The sequence below is a fragment of the Cheilinus undulatus genome, unplaced genomic scaffold, assembly GCF_018320785.1.
Source record: "Cheilinus undulatus unplaced genomic scaffold, ASM1832078v1 Contig5, whole genome shotgun sequence".
Taxonomy (NCBI): Eukaryota; Metazoa; Chordata; class Actinopteri; order Labriformes; family Labridae; genus Cheilinus; species Cheilinus undulatus.
Genome location: NW_024571692.1, coordinates 100,001 through 117,452, shown reverse-complemented (window position 1 = coordinate 117,452; position 17,452 = coordinate 100,001). Strand labels below are relative to the sequence as shown.

The 17,452-nt window shown below is 40.4% G+C and overlaps 1 protein-coding gene across 1 annotated transcript in view; it reads right to left on the bottom strand.

Moving 5' to 3' along the window:
- Nucleotides 1-220: 220 nt before the first annotated feature.
- The window catches only part of rce1a (Ras converting CAAX endopeptidase 1a), a 19,261-nt gene continuing 2,029 nt past the window's right edge, over nt 221-17,452 (bottom strand). Inside the window, exons 2-9 of the mRNA XM_041782491.1 lie at nt 11,980-12,082; nt 11,818-11,901; nt 11,633-11,711; nt 10,212-10,379; nt 7,176-7,247; nt 7,034-7,096; nt 5,263-5,541; nt 221-930 (exon numbers count right to left, since the gene is read on the bottom strand). Coding sequence (XP_041638425.1) covers nt 5,312-5,541; nt 7,034-7,096; nt 7,176-7,247; nt 10,212-10,379; nt 11,633-11,711; nt 11,818-11,901; nt 11,980-12,082 — 799 coding nt within the window. The 3' untranslated portion in view covers nt 221-930; nt 5,263-5,311. The remainder of the gene's footprint in view (nt 931-5,262; nt 5,542-7,033; nt 7,097-7,175; nt 7,248-10,211; nt 10,380-11,632; nt 11,712-11,817; nt 11,902-11,979; nt 12,083-17,452) is intronic.

Here is a 17,452-nt window from a genome sequence, read left to right as displayed (position 1 = left end):
AATTTCTGAGGTCATAGTTTCCCTTAACAAAGGTATTCTGGGGGACAAATATTTAGAATCACAACACAAAAGAGCCATGGATCATCACAGAAGAGCCACATGTGGCTCCAGAGCCACACGTTGAGTATCACCGGTCTAGGCGGATTTAGAGTCCATCTTAGAATACTGCCATGATTACTGTCATGTATAAATCGTGTTTATAAAATGAGAGCAGAGACGGTGAGGATGTAGAAAAGTTTATTTACAGACGATCCAAATTCAAAGATTGTCGTCATAAAACACGCTAAGAACACGTGACTGTGTGGGAACAAATCCAGGATCACACCTTGACCTGTGGTTACCTCTTCTTCTGACAGAAATATGAAAGTAGAGCTCAAATCTCCGTCTGCTCTCAAATAAAGCATTCATCTGTCCAGCCGTCTGGTTTCAGTCTGAAGTCAGAGAACAGTTTGAACACCAAAGAAGAAGATTGTCTGACTTTAACCCAGATTGTCAGTGATGAAGGTTTAACCGAGGAGAGCTGGCGCCCCCTGCTGGTAGTCCCAGTGACACACAGATACCCTACACTCACATTGTCAGAGGGTTGATTATTGCTGAACGTTGAAGCAGCCTCGTCTTTTTCACAGTTTCAAAACGTTCCACATGTGGAATCGGCTCGACTCTCTGTGACCACGCAGTGAAGAAGCACCAAGAACGACTCGGATCCACAGGGACCAGGACCGAGGGGGACGGACTGAGCGTCCTGAAAGGGGACGTCCTTGATTAATATGTCCTCTCACACAGAGCTCGTTACAGCTCGTTACAGAGGAGATAGTGGAGCATTAAAATATATCCATGTTTGACTCCTGCACACAGAGACAAAACTATTCAGCCCATCTTCCTCATCTTCTCCTTCAAAATAAAAGCACCAGATGATTGCTTAAGGGGACACTGAAATTCAAACAGAGAATTCCACTATCAGCTGCAGTGTGGAGAGCCAGCTTCTGATGACAATAATTATAATAATAATAAATGCAAAAGTACATTTTAAACATGCAGAATAATGTACATGAATAAGAACTAATCAAACAATCTGACTGATTCAGCAGTTTATGTTTGAATCACCATGAAATAATCAGGCTAAAAAGAAGTCTTTTGACCCCTGACCTAAACCTAACCCTTACTCCTGACTTTAATACTGTAGACATTTAACCAGGATTTAACCAATCCTGTGATACTGACCTATAAGATTGTCTGAGGCAGAAAATTAAAGACCAGTTAAACTGTCTCAAAGATGGCAGCATCCAGTTCAGCTAGTTTACCAACGTTTCTCTCTTCTGTTTTTCCCTCAAGCGTATTCCTTAAAGTCTCCCTCGTTAGTCTCCCTCACTAGTCTCCCTCGTTAGACTCCCTCGTTAGTCTCCCTCACTAGTCTCCGGCGTAAGACTCCCTCGTTAGTCTCCCTCGCTAGTCTCCCTCGTTAGACTCCCTCGTTAGTCTCCCTCACTAGTCTCCCTCGTTAGACTCCCTCGTTAGACTCCCTCGTTAGACTCCCTCGTTAGTCTCCCTCACTAGTCTCCGTCGTAAGACTCCCTCGTTAGTCTCCCTCGCTAGTCTCTGTCGTTAGACTCCCTCGCTAGTCTCCCTCGCTAGTCCCTCGTTAGACTCCCTCATTAGACTCCCTCGTTAGACTCCCTCACGAGTCTCCCGCGTTAGACTCACACGTCAGTCTTCCTCACTAGTCTCCATCGTTAGACTCCCTCGTTAGTCTCCCTCACTAGTCTCCCTCTTTAGACTCCCTCACTAGTCTCCCTCGTTAGTCTTCCTCACTAGTCTCCCTCGTTAGACTCCCTCGTAAGTCTCCCTCACTAGTCTCCCTCGTTAGACTCCCTCGTTAGTCTCCCTCACTAGTCTCCGTCGTAAGACTCCCTCGTTAGTCTCCCTCGCTAGTCTCCCTCGTTAGACTCCCTCGTTAGTCTCCCTCACTAGTCTCCCTCGTTAGACTCCCTCGTTAGACTCCCTCGTTAGTCTCCCTCACTAGTCTCCGTCGTAAGACTCCCTCGTTAGTCTCCCTCGCTAGTCTCTGTCGTTAGACTCCCTCGCTAGTCTCCCTCGTTAGACTCCCTCGTTAGTCTCCCTCACTAGTCTCCCTCTTTAGACTCCCTCACTAGTCTCCCTCGTAAGACTCCCTCGTTAGTCTCCCTCACTAGTCTCCCTCGTTAGACTCCCTCGTAAGTGTCCCTCAATAGTCTCCCTCGTTAGACTCCCTCGTAAGTCTCCCTCACAATTCTCCCTCTTTAGACTCCCTCACTAGTCTCCCTCGTTAGACTCTCTCGTTAGTCTCCCTCACTAGTCTCCCTCTTTAGACTCCCTCACTAGTCTCCCTCGTTAGACTCCCTCGTTAGTCTCCCTCACTAGTCTCCCTCTTTAGACTCCCTCACTAGTCTCCCTCGTTAGACTCCCTCGTTAGTCTCCCTCACTAGTCTCCCTCGTTAGACTCCCTCGTAAGTGTCCCTCAATAGTCTCCCTCGTTAGACTCCCTCGTAAGTCTCCCTCACTATTCTCCCTCTTTAGACTCCCTCACTAGTCTCCCTCGTTAGACTCCCTCGTTAGTCTCCCTCACTAGTCTCCCTCTTTAGACTCCCTCACTAGTCTCCCTCGTTAGACTCCCTTGTTAGTCTCCCTCACTAGTCTCCCTCGTTAGACTCCCTCACTTGTCTCCCTCGTTAGACTCCCTCGTAAGTCTCCCTCACTTTTCTCCCTCTTTAGACTGCCTCACTAGTCTCCCTCGTTAGACTCCCTCGTTAGACTCCCTCGTTAGACTCCCTCGTTAGTCCCCCTCACTAGTCCCCCTTGTTAGTCCACCTCACTTGTCTCCCTCGTAAGACTCTCTCGTTTGTCCCCCTCACTAGTCTCCCACGTTAGACTCTCTCATTTTTTCCCCTCACTAGTCTCCCTCGTTAGACTCCCTTGTTAGTCCCCCTCACTAGTCTCCCTCGTAAGACTCTCTCGTTTGTCCCCCTCATGAGTCTCCCTCGTTAGACTCTCTCGTTTGTCCCCCTCACTAGTCTCCCTCGTTAGACTCCCTCAGTTGACTCTCTCGTTAGACTCACTCATTAGACTCCCTCGTTAGTCTCCCTCACTTAGTCTCCCTCACTATTCTCCCTCACTAGTCTCCCTCACTAGACTCCCTCGTTAGACTCCCTCGTTAGACTCCCTCACTTGTCTCCCTCGTTAGACTCCCTCACTAGTCTCCCTCGTTAGACTCTCTCGTTTGTCCCCCTCACTAGTCTCCCTCGTTAGACTCCCTCAGTTGACTCTCTCGTTAGACACACTCATTAGACTCCCTCGTTAGTCTGCCTCACTTAGTCTCCCTCACTATTCTCCCTCACTAGTCTCCCTCACTAGACTCCCTCGTTAGACTCCCACGTTAGACTCCCTCACTAGTCTCCCTCGTTAGACTCCCTCGTTAGTCTCCCTCACTAGTCTCCCTCTTTAGACTCCCTCGTTAGTCCCCCTCACTAGTCTCCTTCGTTAGACTCCCTCAGTAGACTCCCTCGTTGGACTCACTCATTAGACTCCCTCGTTAGACTCCCTCACTAGTCTCCCTCGTTAGACTCCCTTGTAAGGGTCCCTCACTAGTCTCACTCACTAGTCTCCCTCGTTAGTCTCCCTCACTAGTCTCCCTCGTTAGACTCCCTCGTTAGTCCCCCTCACTAGTCTCCCTCGTTAGACTCCCTTATTAGTCCCCCTCACTAGTCTCCCTCGTAAGACTCTCTTCTTTGTCCCCCTCACTAGTCTCCCTCGTTAGACTCTCTCGTTTGTCCCCCTCACTAGTCACCCTCGTTAGACTCCCTCAGTTGACTCTCTCGTTAGACTCACTCATTAGACTCCCTCGTTAGTCTCCCTCACTTAGTCTCCCTCACTTAGTCTCCCTCACTAGTCTCCCTCACTAGTCTCCCTCACTAGACTCCCTCGTTAGACTCCCTCGTTAGACTCCCTCGTTAGACTCCCTCGTTAGTCCCCCTCACTAGTCTCCCTCGTTAGACTCCCTCGTTAGTCTCCCTCACTAGTCTCCCTCGTTAGACTTCCTCACTAGTCTCCCTCGTTAGTCTCCCTTGTTAGTCTCCCTCACTAGTCCCCCTCACTAGTCTCCCTCGTTAGACTCCTTTGTTAGTCTCTCTCACTAGTCTCCCTCTTTAGACTCCCTCGTTAGTCCCCCTCACTAGTCTCCTTCGTTAGACTCCCTCAGTAGACTCCCTCGTTGGACTCACTCATTAGACTCCCTCGTTAGACTCCCTCACTAGTCTCCCTCGTTAGACTCCCTTGTAAGGGTCCCTCACTAGTCTCACTCATTAGACTCCCTCGTTAGTCTCCCTCACTAGTCTCCCTCGTTAGACTCCCTCGCAAGTCTCCCTCGTTAGACTCCCTCTGTAGACTCCCTCGTATGTGTCCCTCGTTAGTCTCCGTTTCTGGACTTTCTACCTTCTCCTTTGACTCAGATTATTTCAGATCTGATTGGTTGTTGCTCAACTGGTTTGATTGAAGTTTGATAAAAACTGAAAATTATTTGGAATATCAACTAATAATTCAACAAAAATTAATGTCACTACAACGTTCAGAACAAAAGTTGGAAAAGGAAAAATATCAGAATAATTATAAATAAAAGAACGCTTTTCAAACACTGAACTAAATTTTGAGAACAATTTTGAAATGATCATTCTATTATAAAATTAACCCGTACTAGAAAAAGTAAAGAAAGAATCTTAGATCACAACTAAAGCCACTTTAACAAATTTAAAAAGAATCCTTGATAACTAACGGGCCAATCAGAATGTTTAACAATAAAAAATGATATTAAAATGAATCTTAATCTCCATCCTGTAATAATTGTCTTTGATATCTAACGAACCCTAACTTAAATAAGTAAAGAACAATCCTTAAATAATCTTTCTATTATAAAATAAACCACAAGCAGAATAAATCAAGATTCATCTTCAAATAAGAAATAAATCAACTTTGAGAAATAAAATCCACGCTAACTTAACGAGCCAATCAGAATGTTTCAGGAAGTGACGATAGTCAGAGACCACAACTGTCCCAATGACATCATCAACATCAAGCCCGGCCTCCTCTTGGTCAACGTTTCTCACTGACCACGCCCACGTCGTCATTGAAACTGACCTCGCCACTTTTCAGGGCGCCGAGGACACACTGATGTTTAGCTCCGCCTCCATCTCAGGTGACCGAACTGTAGCTCCGCCTACTCCTCATGTTACACACCTTAATTGTAGCTCTGCCTCCAACAGAGGAAGAATGTAGAGGCAGCAAATCAGGAGAGGCAGAGGGAGCTGGGGGCGGGGCTGAGGGTGCAGACAGGTGTAGGGAGGCCGTAGTAGGTGGGGTCAGTAAACGGAAACAGCAGGAACAGGAAGAGAAGAACACCGAGAAGATAACAGGTGAGAACGGAGAACCGGTGAGGATGGTCCACAGCCGCGCTGACCGCCGGGAACCCCACAAAGTTACAGAAGGAATGACACAGAACCGGACCGACCAGGTGACCTGGACCAGGAACCAATGAGAGGGGGTGACCGTTAATAAAGAGGACACAAGGAACCATTAAAACAGGAAATGAGGTGTAATACTGAGATGTACATTCTAATTTAACGTGATATTACATTGGCTAATAATATTACATGAGGTAATAAAGATCCAATCAGGTATAAGGAGTCATGTTATCTTTAACCAATCAGCTGGCAGTGAGGGGGTGCTGTGTATAGAGTGGTGCAATTGTGATGTAATTTTAAAAACAACCCCAAAGCTAGCGTTGCATAGGTTCCCTCGGCAGCAAGCCTATGGGATGTTTTTACAGGTTTTTGAATCATTGCTGAAAATGAGATTAAAGTTTATGAAGCGAACAAGTTTGATTCCTAAACATTAATCTTCATAGACAGATAATATCAGCATCATATCTGGTTCATTAATATAACTGATGAAAGCAAAAAGCTAACATCAAGCTATGCTGAACTACAACGCGGTTGACTGAATTTAACGTCATCACGGCGGACACGAGTGAACGGCTCAGCTGCTGTGCTCCGGATGATGACGTATAATCTTCCCAACAGATGCTGTAGTCCTTGTCTTTTAGCAGCCGCCTTTTTAAGATGTGAAAACATACACTACTCCAAATCTCCATTTTTGACCAAAAACGGAAAAACGAGTTGTTTTTCTGTTTTTTCATTTTGGTCACAAAAACAGAAAAACAACTTTTTAAAAAACGGCCCAATTTTTACTTTGTTTTCTTCATTTAATGAAATACTTGAGGAAAAGGAAATCATGTGACCCATTGGGAAATGTGAGATTTTCAAAAGAAAAGCCACCATGTTAAAACAAGAGACATCCATTGAATTTTACAGTCTTATAATCCGCCAAAATGCTCTTTACACAATGTATGATATAAATGTAAATTGTTAATGTATTGGCAATTTAATGGACTGTTATACTACTACCTTTTTTAAATCTTTTTTTCTTATTTCATATATATATATATATATATATATATTTTTTTTTTTTTTTTGGAAAAGCTTACCATTCCGAATGGTCACATTATTTTCTTTCTCTCAAGTATTTCATCAAATGAAGAAAACAAAATAATGGAACTTAAAAAAAAAAAATTGCCCCCCCCCCCCCCTTTTTTTTTTTTTTTTTTTTTTTTTTAAATGTTATTTGTTTTTCAGTTTTTGTGACCAAAATTAAAAAAACGGAAAAACTACTAATTTTCCATTTTTGGTCAAAACAAACAAAAAAGAAAAAACAAAAACAAAAAAGGAATAACGGCAGTTTCTCCCGTTTTCTGAGTCTGGTTTCAACCAGGAAATAGATCTGACTACACTGACCGTTCACCACAGACCTTATTTCAGGCCTTCAACCGAAAACTCAATCAAAAAACCCCACAGACTTTCAGACGAGGGAACCTGAAGTGCTAAAATGCTAACTTGCTTCCGTGTTTTAGGACTCATTCCTGCACCGCTCTATTGGAGGTGAAGAAACTCACCGGTCCTGATGAAGATGAAGGCCGTATAGGCTCCAAACACTGCTGTGTAGGAGAACTGGAACACTGGAACCAGAAAAAGAGACCCCATGATTAGCTGAGAAGAAGGTAAATTAATACATCATTATCTCTCACCTGGGCTCACCTGCAGATAGGAAGATCCCCGAAAGTGTGCCCTGTCGGAAGCGGAGCAACTCTATCACATGATGGAAGTGAGCTGAAACATAGATTTTACAATTACAATTATTTACCAGTTAAAACATCTAAACTAAATCAACAACACAAACAGCCTCTATAACCTTGGAAGTTTAATCAACTTTAGAGTTAGACCATTATGACATACAGCACTGTAACACACACTGTTGTGCCAGCAATGACCTACTGAGCATGGCAATGATCTACAAAGACAGCTAGGAAACAGCAATGACTACTGAGACAGCAATGACCTACTGAGACAGCAATGACCTACTTAGCATGGCAATGCTCTACCAAGACAGCTAGGAGACAGCAATGACCACTAAGACAGCAATGACCTACTGAGCATGGTAACGCTCTACCAAGACGGCTAGAAGACAGCAATGACTACTGAGACAGCAATGACTACTGAGACAGCAATGACTACTGAGATAGCAATGACCACCGAGACAGCAATGACCTACTGTGGAAGTAAAATTGTGTTTAATTCAATTAACCTTTGTTTCTGCTGTGATTTAATAAGAACCCATATGTTGTCTGCTGTCTCTTCACACCTCATTGTTAACCTACTCTACCTGCCACCGTCGCCCAGGAAATTAAATAGGAATGCAAATCCCACTGATCGCATCTTGTACCCCATGTGAACAAATGTTGTCTTGTGACTTTGTTTGACCCTGTGAATCTTTAAATGCAAATGTAGAATGCTTATTGAAAGTCTTCACACTGATGGCATCCTGCACCCCATGTGACCACGTTACCTTGTGACTTCCTTCTATCCTGTGAGTCTTTTGATCAGCCTTTTGTTATTCTCAAACCCTCCTTTAAAAACCCCATCTCAAGCCATATCTGCAAAGAGAGACCTTACCAGCCATGCTGTGAGCTTCTTCTCTCCACTGCACAGTGCATAAAGCTCATCTGAACCAGCCACAGAATTTGGACCTAACTTATGTTTTCTACACTACTGAGACAGCAATGACCACTGAGACAGCAATGACTACTGAGACAGCAATGATCACTAAGACAGCAATGACCTACTGAGCATGGCAATGCTCTACCAGGACGGCTAGGACAGCAATGACTACTGAGACAGCAATGACTACTGAGACAGCAATGACCACTGAGACACAAATGACTACTGAGACAGCAATGACCACTAAGACAGCAATGACCTACTGAGCATGGCAATGCTCTACCAAGATGGCTAGGAGACAGCAATGACTACTGAGACAGCAATGACTACTAAAACAGGAATGACCACTAAGACAGCAATGGCCTACTGAGCATGGAAACCTTCTACAAAGACGGCTAGGAGACAGCAATGACTACTGAGACATGAATGATCTACTGAGACAGCAATGACCACTGAGACAGCAATGACTACTGAGACAGCAATGACCACTGAGACAGCAGTGACCACTGAGACAGCAATGACCTACTGAGACAGCAATGACCTACTAAGCATGCCAATGATCTACAAAGACAGATAGGAGACAGCAATGACTACTGAGACAGCAATGACCACTGAGACATGAATGATCTACTGAGACAGCAATGACCACTGAGACAGCAATGACCTACTGAGCATGGAAACGTTCTACCAAGACAACTAGGAGACAGCTATGACTACTGAGACATGAATGATCTACTGAGACAGCAATGACCACTGAGACAGCAATGACTACTGAGACAGCAACGACCACTGAGACAGCAGTGACCACTGAGACAGCAATGACTTACTGAGACACGAATGATCTACTGAGACACGAATGATCTACTGAGACATGAATGATCTACTGAGACAGCAATGACCACTGAAACAGCAATGACCTACTAAAACAATATCGATCTACTGAGAGAGCAATACCTACTGAGACAGCAATGACCACTGAGACACGTATGACCTACTGAGACAGTAATGATTACTGAGACAACAATGATTTACTGAGATATGAATGGTCTACTGAGACAGCAATGACCACTGAGAAAGCAATGACTACTGAGACAGCAATGACCTACTGAGACAGTGATGATCTACTGAGACATGAATGATCTACTGAGACAGTAATGACCACTGAGACAGCAATGACCCACTAAGACAATACTGATCTGCTGAGAGAGCAATGACTACTGAGAAAGCAATGACCTACTGAGACACGAATGATCTACTGAGACAGCAATGACCACTGAGACAGCAATGACCTACTGAGACATGAATGATCACTGAGACAGTAATGACCACTGAGACATCAATGACCACTGAGACAGTAATGACCCACTGGGATGGCAATGACCACTGAGACAGCAATGACCTACTGAGACATGAATGATCTACTGAGACACGAATGACCTACTAAGACAGTAATGACTACTGACACAACAATGACCTACTAAGATATGAATGATCTACTGAGACAGCAATGACCACTGAGACACTAATGACCACTAAGACAGCAATGACCTACTGAGACAGTGATGATCTACTGAGACAGCAATGACTACTAAGCCAGCAATGACTATTGAGACAGCAATGACTACTGAGACAACGACTACTGAGATATGAATGATCTACTGAGACTGTGTTTACTACTGAGCCAGCAATGACTACTGAGCCAGCAATGACCTACTGAGACATGATTGATCGCCTGAGACAGTAATGACCACTGAGACAGCAATGATCACTAAGATGGCAATGATCTACTGAGACAGTAAAAAACAACTAGGACATCAATGACCACTGAGAAAGCAATGATCACTAAGATAGCAATGACCACTGAGAAAGCAATGACCACTGAGACAGCAATGATCCACTGAGACATCAATGACCCACTGAGACAGCAATGACCCACTGAGACAGCAATGACCACTGAGACAGCAATGATCATTGAGACGTTGATGCCCCACTGAGAGAGCAATGATCACTTACACAGCAATTAACTATTGAGACAGCAATGACCTGAATTTGAATCAGTTGTTTTTCAATACTCACCAACTCCAAAGAACAGCGGAACGGTAAAGATGGCGTTGGATGTTCCTGTACATGGAACCAACATGGGAAGCATACAGGCTCTGAACACCAGCTCCTCTGTGAGCGGCGCCACCACCTGGTTCCTCAACCAACGCATGTCACTGACACATAATGCCCAGAACCATGGGTCTATGGAGAACAAAGATCATCATGAGAGAACGTCAGTGATTGCAACAACCAAGAAATCAGAACCATGGGTCTTCAAAGAACACAGTACAAAATGAGGGAACATCAGTGAATGAAACAAAGAGAACTCAAGAACAATGCGCCAATGGAGAAAACAGAAAATAATGAGAGAAAATCAGTGATTAAAACAAAAAACTCAGAATAAAAGGTCTATGGAGAACACAGAACATCAGTGATTACACAACAGGGAACTCAGAACCACAGGTCAGAGAATACACAAAACAAACAGCCTGTTTCCAGTCCTGCCTGCAGGTTAAGGTCTTTATGATGATCGTGGTTCTTCATGGATCCTGTATTAAAGTAATTAAGTACAGTACTAGAGCTGCCAGCCCTCATTCCACCCTGCAGGTTAAGGTCTTTATGATGATCGTGGTTCTTCATGGATCCTGTATTAAAGTAAATAAGTACAGTACTAGAGCTGCCAGCCCTCATTCCACCCTGCAGGTTAAGGTCTTTATGATGATCGTGGTTCTTCATGGATCCTGTATTAAAGTAAATAAGTACAGTACTAGAGCTGCCAGCCCTCAGTCCACCCTGCAGGTTAAGGTCTTTATGATGATCATGGTTCTTCATGGATCCTGTACTAAAGTAAATAAGTACAGTACTAGAGCTGCCAGCCCTCAGTCCACCCTGCAGGTTAAGGTCTTTATGATGATCGTGGATCTTCATGGATCCTGTACTAAAGTAAATAAGTACAGTACTAGAGCTGCAAGCCCTCAGTCCTGCCTGCAGCTTAAGGTCTTTATGATGATCATGGTTCTTCATGGATCCTGTACTAAAGTAAATAAGTACAGTATTAGAGCTGCCAGCCCTCATTCCACCCTGCAGGTTAAGGTCTTTATGATGATCATGGATCTTCATGGATCCTGTACTAAAGTAAATAAGTACAGTACTAGAGCTGCCAGCCCACAGTCCACCCTGCAGGTTAAGGTCTTTATGATGATCAATGGTTCTTCATGGATCCTGTACTAATGTAAATAAGTGCAGTACTAGACCTGCCAGCCTTCAGTCCACCCTGCAGGTTTAAGTCTTCATGCTGGTGCTGATCCTGGTTCCTAAGGGCTTCTGCCTAAATTAATTTCATGTACCGAGGAATATCCCTGGTCTCGACCACTTCATGAACACAATTAGAACAATTAGAACGTGATTTTCCGAGTAGAACCAGACTACAGAGTAGTTATTAAAGGTTCTCTGACCAAAGGCGACTCGGATCCCATCCATGAAGGTCCATGGGCAGTCCATAGCGAGCTGCATCAGAGGACCCAGAAACAGAACCTGGAACACAGAACCACACAGCACTGCAGAACGGTTCTACCTTTCATTCCATCTAATTCTAAGTTCATTACGATGATGATGATGATGGTGATGATGATGATGTTACCATGGTGAGCAGCAGGGGGAGGACGACGGCAGGAATCAGACCTTCAAATCGGATCCCCATCAGAGCGAAGAACGATGGTCCGGTCTGTCACAGATTTACAAGAAGAATTATTAAATACCCCAATCTCTGTATTATTCTGAAAATTCTGTGTCTATGACTCACAGTAATTCCAGTGAATTCTCTCCATGTCCACACAAACAGAGGAGACAGACCGGAGACAATTAGGACGCTAGTGAACCGTCTCTTTATCACTGTGGGATGATCCCTGAAAACACACGGAAAACCTGAGACAGGACTCAAACAATATCACTCTGTCACAGGATAACACCTTTACAAAGATTGACAGTAGATTTACACAGCTCACAGGGTGAAAACCAGGAATTTGCCTACTATTTTAGATAAATAAAAAGAAAATAATTAACAAATATTGGATGAAAAAGATATTTTTGATTTCCAGGTATAACTATCATGTGACTACATTAACATAAATGCACCATAAAAAGCATCCCTCCAAATGAAAACTGAATAATAGAAATTGATCAACATCTCATTGTGAAGCACAGACTTTTGAGCTGTTCATTAAAGGATACAAAAAACTTATGAGCATGAAAACAGTATATGCAGATAATATCAACCAAAAAAGTTAAAGAAATTTTAAAAAATAAGGCGAAAATATCAGTCTATATTCTATCTATCCATCAGCTGTAATTATATAGGTTGTAAACATCAGTCTATATCAGCTGTAAATATCAGTCTACATCAGCTGTAAATATCAGTCTACATCAGCTGTAAATATCAGTCTATATCAGCTGTAAATATCAGTCTATATCAGCTGTAAATATCAGTCTATATCAGCTGTAAATATCTGCCTATATCAGCTGTAAATATCAGCCTACATCAGCTGTAAATATCAGTCTACATCAGCTGTAAATATCAGCCTACATCAGCTGTAAATATCAGCCTATATCAGCTGTAAATATCAGTCTACATCAGCTGTAAATATCAGTCTATATCAGCTGTAAATATCAGTCTACATCAGCTGTAAATATCAGCCTATATCAGCTGTAAATATCAGCCTACATCAGCTGTAAATATCAGCCTACATCAGCTGTAAATATCAGTCTATATCAGCTGTAAATATCAGCCTACATCAGCTGTAAATATCAGTCTACATCAGCTGTAAATATCAGTCTGTATCAACTGTAAATATCAGTCTATATTAGCTGTAAATATCAGTATACATCAGCTGTAAATATCAGTCTATATCAGCTGTAAATATCAGTCTATATCAGCTGTAAATATCAGTCTATATCAGCTGTAAATATCAGTCTATATCAGCTGTAAATATCAGCCTATATCAGCTGTAAATATCAGTCTATATCAGCTGTAAATATCAGTCTATATCAGCTGTAAATATCAGTCTATATCAGCTGTAAATATCAGTCTATATCAGCTGTAAATATCATTCTACATCAGCTGTAAATATCAGTCTACATCAGCTGTAAATATCAGTCTACATCAGCTGTAAATATCAGTCTACATCAGCTGTAAATATCAGTCTATATCAGCTGTAAATATCAGCCTATATCAGCTGTAAATATCAGTCTATATCAGCTGTAAATATCAGTCTATATCAGCTGTAAATATCAGTCTATATCAGCTGTAAATATCAGCCTATATCAACTGTAACTATCATTCTATATCAGCTGTAAATATCATTCTATATCAGCTGTAAATATCAGTCTATATCAGCTGTAAATATCAGTCTATATCAGCTGTAAATATCAGTCTACATCAGCTGTAAATATCAGTCTATATCAGCTGTAAATATCAGTCTATATCAGCTGTAAATATCATTCTACATCAGCTGTAAATATCAGTCTACATCAGCTGTAAATATCAGTCTACATCAGCTGTAAATATCAGTCTACATCAGCTGTAAATATCAGTCTATATCAGCTGTAAATATCAGCCTATATCAGCTGTAAATATCAGTCTATATCAGCTGTAAATATCAGTCTATATCAGCTGTAAATATCAGTCTATATCAGCTGTAAATATCAGCCTATATCAACTGTAACTATCATTCTATATCAGCTGTAAATATCATTCTATATCAGCTGTAAATATCAGTCTATATCAGCTGTAAATATCAGTCTATATCAGCTGTAAATATCAGTCTACATCAGCTGTAAATATCATTCTACATCAGCTGTAAATATCAGCCTATATCAGCTGTAAATATCAGTCTATATCAGCTGTAAATATCAGTTTATATCAGCTGTAAATATCAGCCTATATCAGCTGTAAATATCAGTCTATATCAGCTGTAAATATCAGTCTACATCAGCTGTAAATATCAGTCTACATCAGCTGTAAATATCAGTCTACATCAGCTGTAAATATCAGTCTACATCAGCTGTAAATATCAGTCTACATCAGCTGTAAATATCAGTCTATATCAGCTGTAAATATCAGCCTATATCAGCTGTAAATATCAGTCTATATCAGCTGTAAATATCAGTCTATATCAGCTGTAAATATCAGTCTATATCAGCTGTAAATATCAGCCTATATCAACTGTAACTATCATTCTATATCAGCTGTAAATATCATTCTATATCAGCTGTAAATATCAGTCTATATCAGCTGTAAATATCAGTCTATATCAGCTGTAAATATCAGTCTACATCAGCTGTAAATATCAGTCTATATCAGCTGTAAATATCAGTCTATATCAGCTGTAAATATCATTCTACATCAGCTGTAAATATCAGTCTACATCAGCTGTAAATATCAGTCTACATCAGCTGTAAATATCAGTCTACATCAGCTGTAAATATCAGTCTATATCAGCTGTAAATATCAGCCTATATCAGCTGTAAATATCAGTCTATATCAGCTGTAAATATCAGTCTATATCAGCTGTAAATATCAGTCTATATCAGCTGTAAATATCAGCCTATATCAACTGTAACTATCATTCTATATCAGCTGTAAATATCATTCTATATCAGCTGTAAATATCAGTCTATATCAGCTGTAAATATCAGTCTATATCAGCTGTAAATATCAGTCTACATCAGCTGTAAATATCATTCTACATCAGCTGTAAATATCAGCCTATATCAGCTGTAAATATCAGTCTATATCAGCTGTAAATATCAGTCTATATCAGCCGTAAATATCAGTCTATATCAGCTGTAAATATCAGTTTATATCAGCTGTAAATATCAGCCTATATCAGCTGTAAATATCAGTCTATATCAGCTGTAAATATCAGTCTATATCAGCTGTAAATATCAGTCTATATCAGCTGTAAATATCAGTCTATATCAGCTGTAAATATCAGTCTATATCAGCTGTAAATATCAGTCTATATCAGCTGTAAATATCAGCCTATATCAGCTGTAACTATCAGTCTATATCAGCTGTAAATATCAGTCTATATCAGCTGTAAATATCAGTCTATATCAGCTGTAAATATCAGTCTATATCAGCTGTAAATATCAGTCTATATCAGCTGTAAATATCAGTCTATATCAGCTGTAAATATCAGTCTATATCAGCTGTAAATATCAGACTATATCAGCTGTAAATATCAGTCTATATCAGCTGTAAATATCAGTCTATATCAGCTGTAAATATCAGCCTATATCAGCTGTAAATATCAGCCTATATCAGCTGTAAATATCAGTCTATATCAGCTGTAAATATCAGTCTATATCAGCTGTAAATATCAGTCTATATCAGCTGTAAATATCAGTCTATATCAGCTGTAAATATCAGTCTATATCAGCTGTAAATATCAGTCTATATCAGCTGTAAATATCAGTTTATATCAGCTGTAAATATCAGCCTATATCAGCTGTAAATATCAGTCTATATCAGCTGTAAATATCAGTCTATATCAGCTGTAAATATCAGTCTATATCAGCTGTAAATATCAGTCTATATCAGCTGTAAATATCAGTTTATATCAGCTGTAAATATCAGCCTATATCAGCTGTAAATATCAGCCTATATCAGCTGTAAATATCAGCCTATATTAGCTGTAAATATCAGTCTATATCAGCTGTAAATATCAGTCTATATCAGCTGTAAATATCAGTCTATATCAGCTGTAAATATCAGTCTATATCAGCCGTAAATATCAGTCTATATCAGCCGTAAATATCAGTCTATATCAGCCGTAAATATCAGTCTACATCAGCCGTAAATATCAGTCTACATCAGCCGTAAATATCAGTCTACATCAGCCGTAAATATCAGTCTATATCAGCTGTAAATATCAGTCTATATCAGCCGTAAATATCAGTCTATATCAGCTGTAAATATCAGTCTATATCAGCTGTAAATATCAGTCTATATCAGCTGTAAATATCAGTCTATATCAGCTGTAAATATCAGTCTATATCAGCTGTAAATATCAGTCTATATCAGCTGTAAATATCAGTCTATATCAGCTGTAAATATCAGTCTATATCAGCTGTAAATATCAGTCTATATCAGCTGTAAATATCAGCCTATATCAACTGTAACTATCATTCTATATCAACTGTAACTATCATTCTATATCAGCTGTAAATATCATTCTATATCAGCTGTAAATATCAGTCTATATCAGCTGTAAATATCAGTCTATATCAGCTGTAAATATCAGTCTACATCAGCTGTAAATATCAGTCTATATCAGCTGTAAATATCAGTCTATATCAGCTGTAAATATCATTCTACATCAGCTGTAAATATCAGTCTACATCAGCTGTAAATATCAGTCTACATCAGCTGTAAATATCAGTCTACATCAGCTGTAAATATCAGTCTATATCAGCTGTAAATATCAGCCTATATCAGCTGTAAATATCAGTCTATATCAGCTGTAAATATCAGTCTATATCAGCTGTAAATATCAGCCTATATCAACTGTAACTATCATTCTATATCAGCTGTAAATATCATTCTATATCAGCTGTAAATATCAGTCTATATCAGCTGTAAATATCAGTCTACATCAGCTGTAAATATCATTCTACATCAGCTGTAAATATCAGCCTATATCAGCTGTAAATATCAGTCTATATCAGCTGTAAATATCAGTCTATATCAGCCGTAAATATCAGTCTATATCAGCTGTAAATATCAGTTTATATCAGCTGTAAATATCAGCCTATATCAGCTGTAAATATCAGTCTATATCAGCTGTAAATATCAGTCTATATCAGCTGTAAATATCAGTCTATATCAGCTGTAAATATCAGTCTATATCAGCTGTAAATATCAGCCTATATCAGCTGTAACTATCAGTCTATATCAGCTGTAACTATCAGTCTATATCAGCTGTAAATATCAGTCTATATCAGCTGTAAATATCAGTCTATATCAGCTGTAAATATCAGTCTATATCAGCTGTAAATATCAGTCTATATCAGCTGTAAATATCAGTCTATATCAGCTGTAAATATCAGTCTATATCAGCTGTAAATATCAGTCTATATCAGCTGTAAATATCAGTCTATATCAGCTGTAAATATCAGTCTATATCAGCTGTAAATATCAGCCTATATCAGCTGTAAATATCAGCCTATATCAGCTGTAAATATCAGTCTATATCAGCTGTAAATATCAGTCTATA